This window comes from Zonotrichia leucophrys, chromosome 17, assembly GCF_028769735.1.
Source record: "Zonotrichia leucophrys gambelii isolate GWCS_2022_RI chromosome 17, RI_Zleu_2.0, whole genome shotgun sequence".
In the NCBI taxonomy this organism is placed as follows: Eukaryota; Metazoa; Chordata; class Aves; order Passeriformes; family Passerellidae; genus Zonotrichia; species Zonotrichia leucophrys.
In genome coordinates, this window is record NC_088186.1 from 4,498,551 (window position 1) to 4,516,610 (window position 18,060).

The 18,060-nt window shown below is 55.3% G+C and overlaps 3 protein-coding genes across 9 annotated transcripts in view; 2 read left to right on the plus strand and 1 right to left on the minus strand.

Annotated features, from left to right (window-relative positions):
- Nucleotides 1-8,661, plus strand: part of RAPGEF1 (Rap guanine nucleotide exchange factor 1) — an 84,324-nt gene extending 75,663 nt beyond the window's left edge. For all 7 annotated transcript variants that reach the window (XM_064727875.1, XM_064727873.1, XM_064727874.1 and 4 more), the window contains 10 exons: nucleotides 60-144; nucleotides 1,614-1,706; nucleotides 2,086-2,271; nucleotides 2,427-2,511; nucleotides 2,715-2,809; nucleotides 3,244-3,322; nucleotides 3,466-3,567; nucleotides 3,973-4,070; nucleotides 4,431-4,559; nucleotides 5,075-8,661. In XM_064727875.1, coding sequence (XP_064583945.1) covers nucleotides 60-144; nucleotides 1,614-1,706; nucleotides 2,086-2,271; nucleotides 2,427-2,511; nucleotides 2,715-2,809; nucleotides 3,244-3,322; nucleotides 3,466-3,567; nucleotides 3,973-4,070; nucleotides 4,431-4,559; nucleotides 5,075-5,225 — 1,103 coding nt within the window. In that variant the 3' untranslated portion in view covers nucleotides 5,226-8,661. The remainder of the gene's footprint in view (nucleotides 1-59; nucleotides 145-1,613; nucleotides 1,707-2,085; nucleotides 2,272-2,426; nucleotides 2,512-2,714; nucleotides 2,810-3,243; nucleotides 3,323-3,465; nucleotides 3,568-3,972; nucleotides 4,071-4,430; nucleotides 4,560-5,074) is intronic.
- On the minus strand, nucleotides 8,643-12,139 carry PRRT1B (proline rich transmembrane protein 1B). Its single transcript, XM_064728116.1, has 4 exons — nucleotides 12,065-12,139; nucleotides 10,328-11,368; nucleotides 10,067-10,201; nucleotides 8,643-9,980 (listed from the first exon to the last, which is right to left on the minus strand). Exons 1-4 carry the CDS (start codon nucleotides 12,137-12,139, stop codon nucleotides 9,834-9,836), a joined length of 1,398 nt encoding a protein of 465 aa, XP_064584186.1. The 3' UTR covers nucleotides 8,643-9,833.
- On the plus strand, nucleotides 12,076-17,080 carry UCK1 (uridine-cytidine kinase 1). Its single transcript, XM_064727883.1, has 7 exons — nucleotides 12,076-12,224; nucleotides 12,440-12,599; nucleotides 13,345-13,441; nucleotides 13,532-13,674; nucleotides 13,754-13,848; nucleotides 14,914-14,962; nucleotides 15,586-17,080. Exons 1-7 carry the CDS (start codon nucleotides 12,138-12,140, stop codon nucleotides 15,771-15,773), a joined length of 819 nt encoding a protein of 272 aa, XP_064583953.1. The 5' UTR covers nucleotides 12,076-12,137; the 3' UTR covers nucleotides 15,774-17,080.
- Nucleotides 17,081-18,060: the final 980 nt, after the last annotated feature.

Here is an 18,060-nt window from a genome sequence, read left to right on the forward strand (position 1 = left end):
CAAGCAGCTCCTTTTTCTGAAAGCAGGGCTGACTGAAGCTTTTTTGCTTTTTCCCCCAGATCTGGTGCTGTACTGTGAAGCCTTTCTGACCACATACAGGACATTCATTACCCCTGAAGAGCTCATCAAGAAGCTGCAGTACAGATATCCTTTTATCAGAGAGAGTTCACTCCCATCAGGAGTCAGAGCTGGATGGTCAGTGTGGAGGGAGCTGGTGGCAGGTTTTTGGTCAAAAGCCTGCTGGCAGCATGGTCAGTGATGTGCTGGCCCTGGTGTGTCCCAGGCAGGAATTCCTTCACCTCCACTCTCTCCAGTGGGAATTGCTGCAGGCCAGGTCCAGTCACAGTGGATTCTGAACCTGAGTTGTCTGCTGAGGGTCCTGGCAGGGTAGAGGAGCAATTCAGGTTTCTGTGTGTCACTGGGGAACTGGTGTTTTATTTGGGACATCTCATTTGTGGAGTGGGGACCAGAGAAGCTTCTGCCTTCCAGAGGGGCCATGGGTATTGCCTGCATGGGAAAGTGTAGTTTAATATTTTAGATGATTAAACCATCAAGGCTTTCTCTCTCTTACTGCAATAAACTCAGCCCTGAAGATGCTCTTGGTCTCCCAGCCCTGAGCTGAGCTTGTGCCTGGTAACCCTGATGTGCAGGGTGAGCATTCCTGGCAGAGGATGGAGAGGGGCTCTCCCTGAGCACCCTGCTGCCTTTCCTTGCCCCTGCCTCTGTTCCCTGCCAGCAGAGCAGGGCAGGCTCTGGCCCTGGTGGCTGTGTTGGCCCTGGTGGCTGTGTTGGCCCTGGTGGCCCTGGTGGCTGTGGTGGCCCTGGTGGCTGTGTTGGCCCTGGTGGCCCTGGTGGCCCTGGTGGCTGTGGCTCTGTGCAGCCACGTCAGAGGCAGCCTGACGTCACCGTGTCCTGCTGCAGCTCGTCAGTGCCATCTGCAGCAGAGCTGCTGCTCTGGATCAGCAGCCAGGGACACAGCACGGCTCAGCCAGGTGACAATCCTGCCTGGGCTACCCTGCCAGTGCTGCCTCACTGATAACCTTGCTCTCTGTCCCTTTGTCCACCTGGCAGAAGGTTTTTCGGCCTGTGCTGTCGCCCCTGTCACTGTCCTTGCAGCAGATTGGGCAGCCAGGAAGGTGGAAGTGACATCTGAGATCTGTTGAGAGCAGATGTCACAGACCAGTGGGGGAGTTCACTGTGGGGAAGTGCTGCTCATTAAATGCCACCTTAGAGAGAACAATTTCAGGGTACACCTGCTCTCAGTTCTGTGAGGTGTCAGTTCCTCCTCACACCCCTGCTACCAGCAGCTGGTGTCAGTTTATGCCATCTCAGTGTCCCTTATCTCCTGGAAATCAAGCACCAGTTTCCATCAGGACAGAACAGTGTTCTAATGTGGGTGCCCCATCCCTGGCAGTGTCCAAGGCAAGGCTGGATGGAGCCTGAGCAACCTGGGACAGTGGAAGGTGTCCCTGCCCATGGTAGGGAGTGGAACTGGATGATTATTAAGATCCTTTCCACCCCAAATCAATGATTTTATGATTCCTTGAGGCAGTTGGGAATTGCACTGATGCTGGTCTGGCTACACTGAGTTAATTCTTTAATTTGCAACCAACATATGAGAAGTTTTGCCACTTCCCGGACACGTTCAAGAAGAGAGTCAGTAAGAACACCTTCTTTGTGCTGGTGAGAGTGGTGGATGAGCTGTGGTGAGTTCCTTTCTTCATTTTAGGATGTAGAGTCAGTAACTCACAGAAACCTGGCAGCTGGGAAAATGTGGGTTTTAGGGAAGATGCATTTTTTTAACCCAATCTGTAATGACAGCTGAAATCTCCCAACCCTGACCAGTGGGACACCTGTAGTGCTGAACTGTGTTGGAAGAACAGATTGTTCCTGTGTGTCCTAAATGGGTCAGTGGTTTGAAAATAACAAATAAAAGGGGAGTCTCTGGGAAAGAGCTGGGAAGAGGAATTTCAGTCACCTAATTCTGCTGGTAGGAAAGAGCAATGAGAGTCAGTACAGATACAAACCCCAGAGCTCAGTGTCTCAGCTCTGATGCCTTCCCTGCATTTTCCACCTTCCTCCCAGCTTGGTGGAGTTGACAGAGGAGATCCTCAAGCTGCTGATGGACCTGGTGTTCAGGCTGGTGTGCAGTGGGGAGCTGAGCCTGGCCAGGGTGCTGCGCAAGAACATCCTGGATAAGGTGGATCAGAAGAAAATGCTGAGCTACGCCAACTCCATCAAACCTCTCGCAGCCAGAGGGGTGGCAGCCAGGTGAGGAGAGGTGTCTGTGACCATACCTGTGTCCTCTGAGAGCCAGGGCACCCCTTCCCTGGGAACACAAGAGTTTCCTCACTTCAAAATACAAGAAAGATAAGAAAACAGGTCACGTTTTCTGAGCTTTGGTACTTCCTGGTTGTTTTCCACAGGCCAGGGACACTGCATGATTTCCACAGCCATGAAATAGCTGAGCAGCTGACCCTGCTGGATGCTGAACTCTTCTATAAAATCGAGGTACAGAGATGAGGATGGGCTGAGGGCAGTGGGAGGGTCTGGACCTTCTGCCAGCTCTCCCAGACACCTGCTGGACTGTAGGACACAGCTGATCTTGTGCCAGCAAGTGGCTGTGAGCACAGGCTGCAGCTGGGAATCTTGGGGAGGAAATCCCATTTTAATGTGTGGTATTTTCACACCCCTCTCCTCTCCTTCCTTGGCAGATTCCAGAAGTTCTGCTTTGGGCAAAGGAACAAAATGAAGAGAAGAGTCCCAACCTGACACAGTTCACAGAGCACTTTAATAACATGTCCTACTGGTAAGGAGCTCAGAACGTGGCACTGAACTGTGCCTAACCTCCAGTGCCTTGCAAATATTCCAAGTATTCCTCATAGACTTGGGTTCCTTTGTTACAAATGGGATAATGTGTATTTTTGGCCAGGAAGTAGATGCAGAGCACTCATCTAAGACTCCAGAGCACAGCAGAAATAAAATAAGGAGGGTCTTGTAATCCAGAGGAATTAATTATCAGTATCACTGAGCTCTTGAAACAAACATTGCCCTTGCAAATAAATGCACTCTGTGGCAGTATCCTGTCTTTGCTGTGGATTAGAGTGCACCATTTAAGTGGGAGGTATTGTGAACATTTTTGCATTGGCCCATCCCTATTAGTGATCAGTTTTCTTAATGAAACAAGAGGAAATCTGATCTCTGCTTAAGGAGGTTTATCTTTTATTCTGTCTGTTCTTCCAGGGTTCGTTCAATAATTATGCTACAAGAGAAAGCCCAGGACCGAGAGAGGCTGCTCCTTAAATTTATAAAGATTATGAAGGTACCAGTTTGTTTTTTCCTGTGAATCACACACACTGCTGCTTAAAGGGGCAGGGGAGTGGGGTCCTCTGCTTGGTAGAGCTGTTTTATGCTAGAAGGCTTTTCAGAGCTCTTGAGTAACTGGAATATTCTCCCTCTTGACAGCACTTACGAAAGCTGAATAATTTTAATTCCTATCTGGCCATTCTTTCTGCACTGGATTCTGCACCCATCCGAAGGCTGGAGTGGCAGAAGCAAACCTCAGAGGTGAGGAGCAGTGAGGCCTGTGGTCTCTGGGGGAAGGCTGAGTGTGGTTATGTGTGAAACAGCTGAGTGGTTTTACATCCCAGCAGTGTCCCAGGGCGCAGGGATGGTGGAAAACTCCTCTCCAGTGGGTAAAATGCCTCAGTGCTGGAAGCCTTCAGTGTGGCTGGGCATTCTGACAGCTGCAGAAGTGCCAGCACAGTCACAGGGGACAACAGCCTCTTCCTCCTCCTCCTCCTCCTGCAGCCCAAGGCTGGGGGAGGCAGAAGGCAGCAATGTGAACACCCCAGGGTTGGGCTGAGTAAATCAGCTGGAGGTGTTTGCAGGGTGGCATGCACTCTCGGGGGGGAGGTGACAGGGAGAATGGCTGTGCAGCAGGGGTGTCAGCAGGGGGTTTGTGTGCTGCAGGGCCTGGCTGAGTACTGCACCCTGATCGACAGCTCCTCGTCCTTCCGCGCCTACCGAGCGGCCCTGGCCGACGTGGAGCCCCCCTGCATCCCCTACCTGTGAGTGCAGCTCCTCCCCTCACCCTGCTCTGCACATTCAAATGCCTCCTGCAAGGGTTTCTCAGCAGCTGCTGCTGAGCTCAGCCCTTGCCTTTTGCCCAGCACCGGGGGTAAGGCAGCACTGCCACATCAGCCCATGGGTGCTCTCTGGAGCAGTTTGGCTGGGGGTGTTTGCATCTCAACACCTTTGGATCCGCTGCTGGGGAATGTTTCCCTTTGGATAAGGTTGCCATTCTGGTGGCAGTGGGAGGCTGTTGGATTTTGTTTTGCTGCCTTTTGGCTGGCCACCCTGCCCTTTGTGACTAACCTCTGTGTCTGTTTGCCTTCTCCCTTGGCCTGCTGCCCCTTTCCCTCTTTCAGAGGCCTGATTCTGCAGGACCTGACCTTTGTCCATCTGGGAAACCCTGATTACATTGACAGCAAAGTGAACTTTTCCAAGCGCTGGCAGCAGTTTAACATCCTGGACAGCATGAGGTGCTTCCAGCAAGTGTAAGTGCAGCAGTGGGGCTCAGAGGTGGGGCCTGGGGCCGGGGCTTGGGCATGGGAGCCCCTGTGCAAGGAGAAGGGAGTCTAAAAGGGAAGGGAGTTGGAAGGAGAGCTGGGAGCAACAGGGCTCTAATCAGTCTCCTTCCCCCTCTAGGTTAGATAAACATTGTAAGGGCATTTTTCTGATATTAGTTTTGAGATCCAGGTAAAGTTTGCCTTCAGGTTTTGCCGTTGCTGGTTCCTGTGTTCTCTGGGATGTTTGGGGTTTTCTTCAGTGCTATCTTGAAGCAGAGGCAGCAGATCTACCTCCTGATTTCTGTATGATAAGTGCCTTTTTCCCCTCAATTCAGCACCAGCTTTTTCCCCTTTGTGGTGTGACACCACTGCCATGAGCACAGGGCACAGCCCACACACAGTGCTGGGTGTCCTCAGAGCAGGACAGGGACAGGGGTGGCCCAAAGGCAGGAGAGGAGCCCAGGCAGCCCTTGTGTAACTGCAGCTCCTCTGTGGCTTTCCAGACATTACGACATCAAAAGGAACGACGACATAGTGTCATTCTTCAACGACTTCAGCGACCACCTGGCTGAGGAGGCCCTGTGGGAACTGTCGCTGAAAATCAAACCGCGGAACATCACGAGGCGGAAAACAGATCGGGAAGAGAAAACCTAGGAGGAGGGGTTGTGCGAGGAGAATCGCTCCGCAGAGGCGCCGAGGGCAGCTATGAGACTGGAGTTCAATGTCTGTACCTGTCACTGGATGACACACCCTCCCTCCCAGCTGGCAGCCAGCCCTGGGGGTGGCCATGCCGGCCGGCGCAGCCGCCGAGGGCAGAGATCGATCGTCCGGTGCTCGCTGCACTCGCCCTCCTCCTCCTCCCGCCCCTCTGTGCCATGAACCAGCTTTAACCCCGGGGACAGAGCTGTGTGGAAGGAGTGTCCCACGCCAGCGTGTTGCTGGTTTGCTGGCCTGTTGCATTCAGGTGTACCCTGGCTCTTGTTTCCATCCCGAGCAGGGGCAGCAGGAGCTCAGCGCCCACTGACTCATGTCCGGAGCGGCGTCGGGCAGCAGCCAAGGAAGCCAAGGGTTGGAGTCTCCCCTGCAATGCCACCTTCCCAACGTGTTCGTGAGGATGGAAGTGTCTCCTGCTGCCTGCCAGAGGAGCTCTGCTTCCAGAGAGCTGCTTGTGTTTACAGGGGTCTCGGCTCACCCCAGATCTCTGGGCCTTCTTCACGGCAGGAAGGCACCGGTCGTAGATGCAGAAGAGGCACTGAAAATGTGGGCAGGGACCCGCCATCTCCAGTCATCACACCCCCCTCCTCCTCTCAGATCTCGTTATTTAAGCAACAGTAAATCCCTCTGAACCTGGAAACACAGACTGCCCAGGTACTGGGGGTCACCTGCCTGTGCCCCCGTGTCTCTTAGCGATGGTACTTAGCTTTTGCACAGGAAATGCTGTAGGATACAGACTGTACATACCTAGTGTTTAGAACCCCCTGGGGATTTTTGATGCATGTCTGAATACCCATGAGTTTATAGGAAAAAAAAAAAAAAACAAGACAAGTGCAAACCAGTCTGTATAAAATCCACAACCAGTGACAATGTTGTTCCGAGTGCTGGATAAAGGAGGCTCGGGGCAGCCAGGTGGGCACTGGCTGCAGAGCAGGGGCTGGAGCCTCCTGAAGGAGCCAATTCTGGGTTGGGAACCAGGAAGGAGCCCTGTGCCCAGCTGAGCCACCCTGTCCTCCCACCCACTCCTCTCTCCTCTCTCTGTTGCCAAATGTTTTTCTCTGGGGGTCCCTGTTAGACCCTCAGTGCTGTGCTTTGAGAGCTGTGCTTTGGCAGGACCCCCAGCCAGTCCCTGTCCCCAGTCCTGCTGCTGCCAGCAGGGCAGGGACAGCCCAGCACGGAAGGGCAAGGCAGGGGTGTCATTTCCCACACACACAGTGTTAACCCCAATCTGTTCAGTGTGCCTTATTCAGCCCTTGTGTCCCCCTCTGTGTCCCCCCCAGCACAGCCCCAGCCAGGCCGTCCCACGTCCCTCCTCTGTCCTGCTCCAGTGGTTTGCAGTTGGATCATGGGTGTGAGTGTGTCCTGCAGGTTTTGCCAGACCCTCCTCAGCTCCCTGTCACGTGGTCACAGATTTTTAGAGGGTTCTGACAAAATCCTGCACATTTAGGGCAGCAGCTTCCAAGGAATACAGAGATGGAGTTTCACAGAGCATCCTTAACTTATTTCTCAATAGCAGCTCTGTGCCTGCTAAAGCCTCTGTTTGTTCTGGGTGAATCAGAGCTGCACTCCTTTCCTTCTCCAAACAGATTGCAAAGCCTTGGCCAGCTCTGCCAGGAAGGGGTGACAGCCCAGGGTTTTACCCAGCTTGGTGATTTTCCTGAGCACTCAGGCACGAGGCTCACACAGTGGCCAAGCACAGAGAGACCCCCTGCCCATGAGGGCACCTGGGGGAGGGCAGTGTGGGGTCCCACACAGTTCTGTGCAGCCCCAGAGCAGGAGGAACAGGAATTATTCATGCTGAACCACGGGGTCTGAGCCAGAACACTTCAAAAGTGGTTTATTTTCATGGCACTGAGGGCATTGGAGCTGTGTGTTCTGTCCAGCCAAGGCTTTGCAATCCCCGGAGGCTTCCCAGGAAGTCATATCCATGTTTCCTTTGTAAATAAGATCTTTTAAAAGCCCAGCATGGTGAGAAGGGTGATGAATACACCCAGGATGTGGTGTGGGCTTTGCCCTGGTGGCTCTGGAGTCACAGCCCTGGGGGCTCAGGGGGACAGGAGGGGCCAGCTTGTCTTCACCCAGCTGAGGGGTGAGCAAGTGGCTGGGGCACACAGGACACCCCAAAACTGGCACTGACTGGGGTTCCACAGGGCTCCACCCCTGGCCCTGTGCTCTTCAGCATCTTCATTGACAACCTGGACACAGGACTGGAAGGGATACTAAGGAACTTTGCTGACAACACTAAATGTGGGCACCTATATAAAAGAAGATATTAAGCTATTACAGAGTGTCCAAAGGAGGCCACGAGGATGGGGAAGGGTCTGGAGGGGCCTCGTGAGGAGCAGCTGAGGGCACTTGGTTTGTTCAGCCTGGAGGAGACTGAGGGGGGACATTGTGGTCTTCAGCAGCCTCACGAGGGGCAGGTGCAGATCTCCTCACCTGTGAGCAGTGACAGGACCCGAGGGAACGGCTGCAGCTGTGCAGGGAGGTTTAGGCTGGAAATCAGGAAAAAGTTCTCCTCCCAGAGGGTGGTGGGGCACAGCACCAAGCCTGTCTGAGATCAAGAAGTGTTTGGATGGGATTTTTGTGTTGTCCTGTGCGGGCCAGGAGTTGGACTCTGTGATCCTGCTGGGTCCCTTTCAAGTCAGCAAATTCTGTGATCCTGTGATCCCCAACCAGCAGGAGCCATTTCCAGGCTCTTCCCTGCACTTGAGCCCAAGGTTAGCACCAAAGGAGGTTTTGGTCTCTGCCCTCTGCCAAGCCCCCAGAGCTGGAGCTCAGCCCATGGTGTGGGGATGGGAGCTCTGGGTGCCCCCAGCTTTCCTCCCCTTCACCCCTTCCTCTGCTGTCATCCCCAGCTGAGCAGTGTCCCAGCCACAGCTCCTGGCTCCTGTCCCACCCTCAGGCCAGGCTGGAGGGGCTGGAGGGACCCTAGAGGAGAGTCCCCCACCTGGAGCAGCTTCAGGTTTGCTGACCAGAGACCCCCCCATTCTCCAGGAGCAGAAACCCAGAACATCCTTGTGTAAAACTGGCCATGAGTGTGTCCCCATCTTGCAGGCAGCATCCTCAAGGCCATCACCTCTTTTTGGGGAGAGGGAAGAGTCTGAGTGCTCTCTCCACACGGGGCAGGGAGTGGGGAGAAGCCATGCACCCCATCACCAGCCCCCTGCCCCGGGCCTCTCCCCCAAGCAGTTCCATTGTATTATAGATTTACCACTAACCCCCATGGTGGCATCTTCCTGCAGACATTTCAGACCTGTAACTTTTATATTAAAGACAAATAAAACACCAGTAACGAGCCTGCCTGATGATCCTGTTTACAGTGCATGCACAGTCTGTGGATTAAAGTGACAATCGAATCCGCCTCTGGCGCTGGTGTGGCCTCGTGTTTTCTCATGTGCCTCTTTCCCCTTTATTTTTTCACTATAAATTTCTTCCCTCTCTCTGCCAAGATGGCTTTGCCCCAATACAAGGGGAGATCTTCTCCTGTCACCTTCCCTGGGCTCTGGTGTCAGGGTTTTGGCTGCCCAGCTCCCAGCGTGTGCCCGGCCCGTGCATGGCCGTGTGCCCACAGCCAAGGGCTATAAATAACCCCTCCATGGAGCTATTTCAGTCCTGGACAGGGTTCAAAATTCCTCTGGAAATAGTTGTCACGGGCCAGCTTAGGAGGAGAGTGTCCAGACACTGACCTGAGCACGTGCCCCCCGTGCCAGGGCTGGAATGTGGGGCTGCATTCCACGGAATCAGGACAGCAGGAGGGTCTGCCCACAGCTCAGGGTGCCCCCAAACTGCCCAGGCCAGAGCCATGGGGAGATTCCCCTTCCCTGGTGCCCACCTGCTCTTGGGTAAACCCTGATTTCAGCTGTTGCATGAGAACTTACGCTGAATTTTGTGGTGGGCAAAGGCCATGGCAAGGGGAGATGTAGGCCCTCGGTGTGCAGAGAAAAGAGAAGTTTTGGCTACAGCTGTATTTTATTTCAGTCTGGAAGCAGCAGGAGGTGGCAGTACAGGGGTGGGTGTTGTATGGTGGGGTGTGTGTGCAGAATTACTGTAGAATTGCATACATGAGTTTGTATGTTACACTATTAATGACCAGTGAGGGCTTCCCACACATCTGTTACTTCTGCTCCCCCTCCAGCCCCAAACCTACAAGATGCTCCCTCCGCACCTGAGTCCCATTGGCAGCTCCAGGTGGGAGCCCAGAGCAATGGGATTCAGCATCCTGCAGCAGAGCCTGATTCCACCCATGGATCCTGCCCAGAGCTGGATCCAGCAGGATGCAGCATCTCCCTGCCCAGAGCTGGATCCGGCAGGATGCGGCATCTCCCTGCTCCGAGCTCCTCCTGCCCTGGGCTGAGCAGATGCCTCAAGGCTCCGGGGCAGCTCCCCGCCCCACCAGGAAGGACGGACGCTGCCCCACAGCCCCAAAAACACTTCATTGTCACTCATTTCCACACAAGGCTGTGGCAGCTTCACCTGCCCGTGCCCCACACCCCCCGCAGGTGGAGCCACCAGGAGCTCTCGGCGCTCTGGGGCTCAGGGTCCTTGTCACAGGTACAGGGACACCAGCACGTAGACGATCCAGCTGATGGAGGCGAACAACCCGATGAGGAGGCTGATGAGGACCAGTGACTGCGCTTTTTTGGATGCCAGGTACGCCTGGGCCATGTCCCCACGGGCGAGGGCAGCGCGGGTCTGGGGCAGGGAGAGAAGGGGAGCGCTTAGAAGAGACCCGCAGCACCACGAGGGGCTTCGGGGCCGCCCGGTGAGTCCTTGCTTACCTCGTGGGAGTAGACGAGGGCCATGACCCCGGTGATCAGGCAGCAGAAGAGGGTCACCAGCACCGACTCCACCGTGTAGTCCTTGGGCCGGTGGTGCCCGCGGCCGGCGGGTGAGGGCCCCGGCGGCGGGTGGTACTGCGGGGGAGGTGAGAGCTGCTCCCCGCCCGGGCTGCGCCGCTCAGGGCACCGCGGGGACCCCACAGACCCGGCAGGGAGATAAGGGGTGAGGGGAAGCAGCACACCGGGGTGGGGGATACGTACCGGGCTGTAGGGCAGCGGTCCGGGGTGGAAGCCCGGGCCTGGGTAGGGCTGCGGTCCCGGCCCCGGCGGGTAAATGATGGGGCCTTGCTGGGCATAGCCGGCTGGGAACGGCGGGTACAGGAGGTGGTAGCTCTTGGGGTCCGGGGGCGAGTACGGTGGAGGAGCCCCGTCGAAGGCTGAGCTGGAGACAACCGACACGGCCACGGGCCTGTCCCCGGGGACCGCGGGGGCATCGCTGCGGGGGCCGGGGGTGGGCAGCGCCCCGGCTGCTCCGGCGGGAACCCCGGTGGGAGCCCAGGCCGTCCCGGTGGGAGCCCAGGCCGTCCCGGTGGGAGCCCAGGCCGTCCCGGTGGGAGCTCCGGGGGTGGGCAGCGCCCCGGCTGCCTCGGTGGGAGCCCCAGGGGTGGGCAGAGCCTCGGTGGGAGCCCCGGGGGTGGGCAGGGCCTCGGTGGGAGCCCCGGGGGTGGGAAGCACCCCGGCCGCCCCGGTGGGAGTCCCGGCTGTCCCGCTGGGAGCCCCGGCCGCCCCGCTGCCGTCCCCCGGCTCCGCTCCCCGCGCGGCGGGGCCGCGGGTCTGGGGCCCGGCTGGCGGCTCACCGTCCATCCGCGGAGAGGCCTGCGGGGACAGGGAGGCTCTGATGGGACGGGACACTCCCGGCACGGCCACCCCGGGTTCGGGGTGCCATGGGGCTGCCCTCGTGTTCCCCCCGGTGCCCCATCCCCGGCCCCACTCACGCCGGTGCCCGCGGGCTCCCAACCGCCGCCGCTCGGGGCCCGGCCCGCTCCGGCCCCGCCGCGGCCCCCGAGCCCCGCGTGGCCCCGCGCGGGCGGCGGGAGCGCAGCCGGGCCGGTTAATCATTGACCCGCTGCTGTTTGCCCAGGGCCCGCGGGCGGCGCCGCCCCGCACCGGCCAACCCGGCCCGCAGCACCGGGGCTCGGGGTGCGCAGGGGGCCGGGACCCGGGCCGGCAAACGGGGATGGACAGCGGGACAGCGTCCGGCCGGCCCTTGGAGTCGGTGATGGGCGCCGGGCAGTCAAGGAGCTTCAATTTGTTCGTGTTTAAACATATGATTTGGTTTTATTTTAGAATATTGTATTTACATGTAGAATGTGGTGTGTGTTCCGGCTCTATTTATACACAAAATGTATATAAAATTCTGCATATTGTAGCTATAGCTATTAATGTTTAGCATGTGTGTGTGGCTATCTCTATCGCACCCACGCACAGGATGTGTGTGCACACTGTGTGTAGGTGTCTTACCCATATGTGTATTTATGCGTCCTGGTGTCTCTGTGTTGGACCTTCAAGAGTTTCTTCACAGTTCCTGTGTACCATGCTCTGCACACACCTGCACTCAGGACCGGGGTACAACACACGGGAACAAGTGTAAAACACAGAGGAACAGGTGTAAAACACACATGGGTACAGGTGTAAGACTCAGGGGACTCAGGTACACATGCACATGGGTACAGGTGTCAAACACACACGGAACAGGTGTATATATGCTTACAGGTGTAAAACACACCCGGAACAGGTGTGAAACACATGGAACAGGTGTCAAACACACAGCCGGGGACAGACACACGCTCACACAGGTGTCTGGGTAAGACAGCGTTGTCTGTAACAGGGCAGAGCTGTCCGGCTGTCCATCTGTCCGTCTGTCCGTGCCGGCGCTCCCGGGCCCGGGCCCGGGGCTGAGGCCGGCTGCCCTCAGTGCACGAGGCCACGCCCCCTCACGACCACGCCCTCACCCAGGCCCCGCCCCCGCCCCTCTCCACCTCCGGCCCCGCCCCCCGCCGTCCATCCCGCCATGGCGTCCGCCGGCGGCCCGGACGCGGAGCGGCCGCACCCCAAGCCCTTCCTCATCGGCGTCAGCGGCGGCACCGCCAGCGGCAAGGTGAGCCCGCCGTGCCGGGGCCCTGCCGGGACCGTGCTGGGGCTGTGCTGGAGCTCGCCCCCGGCAGCCCGCGCGGCGCGGGACCTGCGCGGCGCCCGCAGGGGCATCGCCGGCGGCGGCCCCGGGCTGCGCCCCGGGCTGAGGGCGGGCTGCGGGCCGGGCCGCGGGAAGGGTCGGGATCCCCCCCGCCCCGGCTGAGCCCCCGTCCCGCTCAGTCCACAGTGTGCGAGAAGATTATGGAGCTGCTGGGGCAGAACGAGGTGGAGCAGCGGCAGCGCAAGGTGCTGATCCTCAGCCAGGACAGCTTCTACAAGGTGCTGACGGCCGAGCAGCAGGCCAAGGCCCTCAAGGGACAGTACAACTTCGACCACCCGGGTGAGCCCCCACCGGCCCGGCCCCTCCAGGTCTCGGTCCGTGCTCGGAGCGCAGCTGGGTCTCAGGGGAAGTCCCCGTAGGAAATGGGAAGTGTTGGAGAACAGAAATGTGCTTTCCCCCAGCAGAACATCCATTTGTCCTTCCCTTGTGCCCGTTGTTCTGGAGCCGTGGAGAGGCGCTGAGCATCCCAGCCTGCTGCCTGCTCCACTCCCTGCTCTTGAGAGGCTCCCTAATGAACCACAGCATTCCCCAAATCCTTTCCTGTTACTTCTTGTCCACGCAAACAGCTGCTCCCCTTGCCCGGGGGAGTGCTGTGGATTGTAGGCGGGACAGGGAGCTGCCCTTGGCTGGAGTCTGGTGCCTGTTGGGTGGGTAATGGAAACCATGAAAGATGCCTGGGGTTTTCCAATTGCCTCTTGATTACAAAGTTGCAAAAGATTGTGCAATTACTAAGCGGGTTGATAAAATTATAAAATTACTGGCTTTACCTTTGAGCTCTTAATTTCATTGTGTTATAGTTGCTTGTGAACAGCAACTGTCCCTTCCTTATCTCTGAAACCAAACACAGCCATTGTCACTTGGGCAGAGAGTGCTGTGGTGCTAGTGGTAGGAAAGAATAAGCTGCAAGTTCCTTTTTTATGGTGAAATACCGGGCAGAGGGTTTTTCCTTTGGGTCTGGAAAAATCTGAGCAGATTTGCTACAACAGCATCTGAAAATCCTTCTCTTTGAACTTTCTTCTCACAGATGCCTTCGATAACGAATTGATGCATTCAACCCTGAAGAACATTGTTGAGGGCAAAACGGTTGAGGTACCAACGTACGACTTCGTGACACATTCTCGGTAGGCCCTGCCTTTGTCTGGGCTGTGTGGGGGTGTCCCCAGCCTGGGGACAGAGCCTGTTTAACAGCTCTGGGTGTTCTCTCCTGGCAGGCTGGCAGAGACCACAGTGGTGTATCCTGCTGATGTTGTCCTCTTTGAGGGGATCCTGGTGTTCTACAGCCAGGACATTCGGGACATGTTCCACCTGCGGCTCTTTGTGGACACGGACTCTGACGTCCGGCTGTCCCGCAGAGGTAAAGCCCTGCCGTGCCCCTGCTCCTTATCCGTCCCCACCATGGGACAACAGTCAGGGCTTTTATCTCCCCTTCCCAGTTCTGCGAGATATGAAGCGTGGGAGGGACCTGGAGCAGATCCTCACCCAGTACACCACGTTTGTCAAGCCTGCCTTTGAGGAGTTCTGCTTACCGGTACAAAGCCTCTCACTGATTTCATTTGTGGAGTCTTCTTTTTTTGGGGAGGGCTAGAGGAGCAGGGTTGTTTGGGAGTTAGCTGCTGTAGGGGCAGCAGTGGTGGCTTTTGGTATTTGTATTTCACAAATCCCACGTTCTCCTCTCTGCCTCATGTCTTCAACCATTTCAGGCTGGTTGTTAAGGAACTGAAATGGTCCCTTCTGCTGGCAAAGCACCATGGAAATGCCTCAAGCAGGTTTTCTCACTGCTGGCTGCTGGGGCTATTTAAGTATGGGTCTCTCTGAATGAAAGACTCCCACTCTCAGTTTATTCTTAAGTCTTGTAGGAAGAAGGAAAAGCTTGGTTTCCAGCAGCATTTCTCAGAGGGAACACTGGTGAAAACCTGGGGCAGATCATTCTAGCTTTGCTTGCTACACCATGTAGTGTGAGGCCAATTTAGGTACTAAAATAATCAAATTAATTTGTAAAAAACCCTATGTGGATTAAATAAATTGGAAAAGGCTAACTCAGGCGCCTCTTGCCCTAGATCAGAGGAATTCTGGGATTCTAAAACTACTCATTAGAAATGCTGAATTTGTCGGCTTTTTTGAGCTGTGGGGAGGAAGAAAAAGCAGGAGTGGTGTGGTGGCAAAGATCAATAAAATGTTATCAGAGGCAGGCAGGAATTTCTCATGCACATTGGATACCTTGGCTCTCAGCAGAGATTTACAATGCCTTGCGAAATGCTGATTAAAACCAGCTCTGGGCAAACAGACCTTGCCTGACATGGGCAGTGTTTGAAGGCAGCTCAAATGGGTAAAAGCAGAGGACTCCACACCTGACCTGCTGTTTCTACCTGGTGATTCTCTGCAAAGGGACAGTAAGAAGAGTCCCTGAGCTTAAATCCAGTGCACATTTGCCAGTGTGATATTGGAATTTATTTAGCTTGTCACCATGAGAGAGAGCTTTAACTTACAACCCTGGAGCACTTCCATCTTTGCCCAGTTTTCTGGTTACTTCTTCCTGGAATGAAGCTGACTTTTCCCATTAACAGCCTCCTCCACCACCGTTTCTGTTTTGCAGACAAAGAAGTATGCAGATGTGATCATCCCCAGAGGAGTTGACAACATGGGTAAAAGGGATTCCCTCATTTCCTTGGGGAGAGACCATTGGGGTTGGGAAGAGAGCAGGAGGAGTGCCTGCTCCTGAGGAAGGGGTTCCTCATTTCCCTGGGGAGACACCTTTGGGGTTGGGAAGAGAGCAGGAGGCACCCTGCTGCCTGCAGTGCCTGCTCCTGAGGAAGGGGTTCCTCATTTCCCTGGGGGAGACACCTTTGGGGCTGGGAATAGAGCAGGAGGAGTGCCTGCTCCTGAGGAAGGGGTTCCTCATTTCCTTGGGTTAGACACCTTTGGAGCTGGGAATAGAGCAGGAGGAGTGCCTGCTCCTGAGGAAGGGGTTCCTCATTTCCCTGGGGAGACACCTTTGGGGTTGGGAAGAGAGCAGGAGGCACCCTGCTGCCTGCAGTGCCTGCTCCTGAGGAAGGGGTTTTGCTGGAGGGGTTTTGATCAGAAGGCCCAGCTGCTCAGCCTGTGGAGAGCTGCCAAAGTGACCTGTTGAGGTCTGACCTCTGCAGACAGCAGGCAGAATTTCATTTAAGGGCTTGTTAAAACTTGAGCAGGGCTGGATGCTGCACATTTTCTAGCTAACTCATCCAGGAGAGCCTTCACGTCCTCTGTTCCCCGTTGCTCTCTGCAGTTGCCATAAACCTGATCGTGCAGCACATTCAGGACATCCTGAACGGGGACATCTGCAAGTGGCAGCGGGGGGCGCTGAACGGGCACGGCCGGACGTACAAGCGGCCGTTCCCGGAGCAGGCCGAGAGCGCCGCCGTGCTGGCGGCCGGCAAGCGCTCCCACCTCGAGTCCAGCAGCCGCCCGCACTAGCCCGGCACGGCCCCAGGCTTTGCCTCTGCTCCACACCAACACTGAAGACAACTTTGGCAAAGGACTTCCACGGAATGGTTGGTGAAGTGCCCCTTGAGTCGTCCTAGCAGCGGAGGGGATCCTGGTGGGAATCTTCTTCTCGCAGAGGGGAGAGGAAGGGGTTGGCCTTCCATCCTGCTTCCCTCAAACCCTTCCCTGTTCTCTCTGAGATGTCTGGAGTTGTTACTTGGTGAACTGGTTAAAGGCAGTGTTACTTGCCTTTTTTTTAATTTTCACAATGAGATCTAATGCTGAAGATTCCCCTGAGAATTAAGCACTATCAGGTGACTAGCAAGATACCCCATTTCCCTGATGATGGTTGTCTGTAGCAGGAAAATCAGCTGCCTCTTGGGTGTGTTTCTCTCTATCCAAGACTAGCTCACATGCTGTTAATTTTAACAGGCTCTGACTCTTCTCCACCTTGTTGGCACCTTGAGTTGTGGCCATGCTCTGCTGCTGGCCACCTCCTGGCCTGTAGAGGCACCTCTCCTTTGAGATAGGGGGGAGACAGAGACTGACTGGGACAAATGGGAACTTGCAGTTCACCAGGGGACAGGCCCAAGAAGTTTAGTGGTTCTAGTGATTCCTAATTTATTCCTTTCCAAGCTCTCCTGAATCTTGCTACACTGTTTGGTTATTTTTTGTACCCAGTGTGCTTTACCACAGTTACTGAATGTGTGAGCTCCAACTGGATTGAGTTGCTCATGGAAACAGAACCCTGACCTTGTCAGTATTAGTGTCTTTTAGTGCATTTCTGTGCTGCTGGTTGCAAATTCTGCTGGGCAGAATCCGTCCACTTCCAGAGATGGCTGGTGAGGTCAGCAAGGGGAGAAACTGGGAATTGCAGGATCCTCCTCCTGCTGGCACTGGCAGCTGCCTGGACACCCTCAGACAGGGTCAGAGCACTTGCCTTGCACTCCAGCAGCTTCAACTCAAGAATGTCTGGCTTTCTAAAAAGAGCAGACAAGAAGTACAAACAGTGATATCCCAGTTTCTGTAGTTTACCCCAGATAAGTGATACTGCAGCAGCATGAAGAGTCTGTTTGGAAAAAACTGCAATGAAGTGCTGGTTGGACCTTTGAAAATGTCCTTGTGATACTGTTCTTGAGTCTGGACTTAAGGTGTAATTTTGAGAATGAGGGTGGGAGGGAAATGTTACTAAGAGGAACTTTTTCATATTTGGTAATTTTCTAAAAGCAGGGTTTGGCTGTGTTGGTTGTGGGTGTGTTACTTTGGCTAATAAATAAATGAACAGTGATCAGAAATGACCGTTTTTATAAAAGGTAATTCTGGTACATTCACAATGCCAGCAAAAAGGCACAGAAGGGAACACTGCTGGAGGGGCTCTTCTATTCAACAGTTCTTTCTCCCCTTAACTCAGAATTGTTACCTTTGGTTCTGTTGTGGCTGAAAATTTAGAGAAAAAAACCCAAACTTAAGCAGTGAGTCTGCACTTCCATCCCTATAGTATTTTCAGCCTTGGGAAGGGGTGGAGGGTTGGTGTCTCAGTGGCAGTTCAGTGGTACTTGAGCAGTGCCCAGGAGAAGGCAGAGCATTTCCTGCTGCTGGCTGCTGTCTAGCTCAGGGTGACAGACTTAGAGCATGAGCTACTGCCCTGAAGCATCAGCTCTCAGGGCTGATTGCAGTAGGAGCAAAATAGTCACTAAAACCTGCTCTGAATGACTGTGGTGTTGGATCATACCTTCCTCAGGGCTGGGGGAGCCTTGAATAGAATTTTTTAGAGCAGTGAGGAACTGCACAGCCCCTGGGGTGTGGGAGTGCTGCTCTGGCAGCTTTGTGCTGCCCTGCAGGACCTGCTGCTGCAGCCAAGTGGAGATACAGCCATGGAATGTGGCCCAGGTACTACAGCCCTGCTCAGAGCCATGACAAATTCCCCACTGAGTCCCCAGTGCTTCACCTTCACCTCTGTGAATTCTCTGCTGGTGCAGGCCTGGCCATGGGCTGGGTTTCAGTGTTTTCACCCTGAACCCACGTGCACAAGCTGGAGCAGGTTTCCTTGTCAGCAGGATCAGTCCTACCATGCCCAGAGTTCCCTTTCCCATGGGATCTGAGGTGTAATGGCAATACTGGCACTGCTGGTAACAGGCCTCAGGCTTCACATCAGTGCCACATGGCCAAAGGATTATTCTAGCTTTGGCTCAATTCCTGGCTTGCCTGAAGCCTTCTTTAGCTGTAACAGCAATTTTTTAATGTCTTTTTATTTTGCTTATCTTCTTAAAAGTGATGC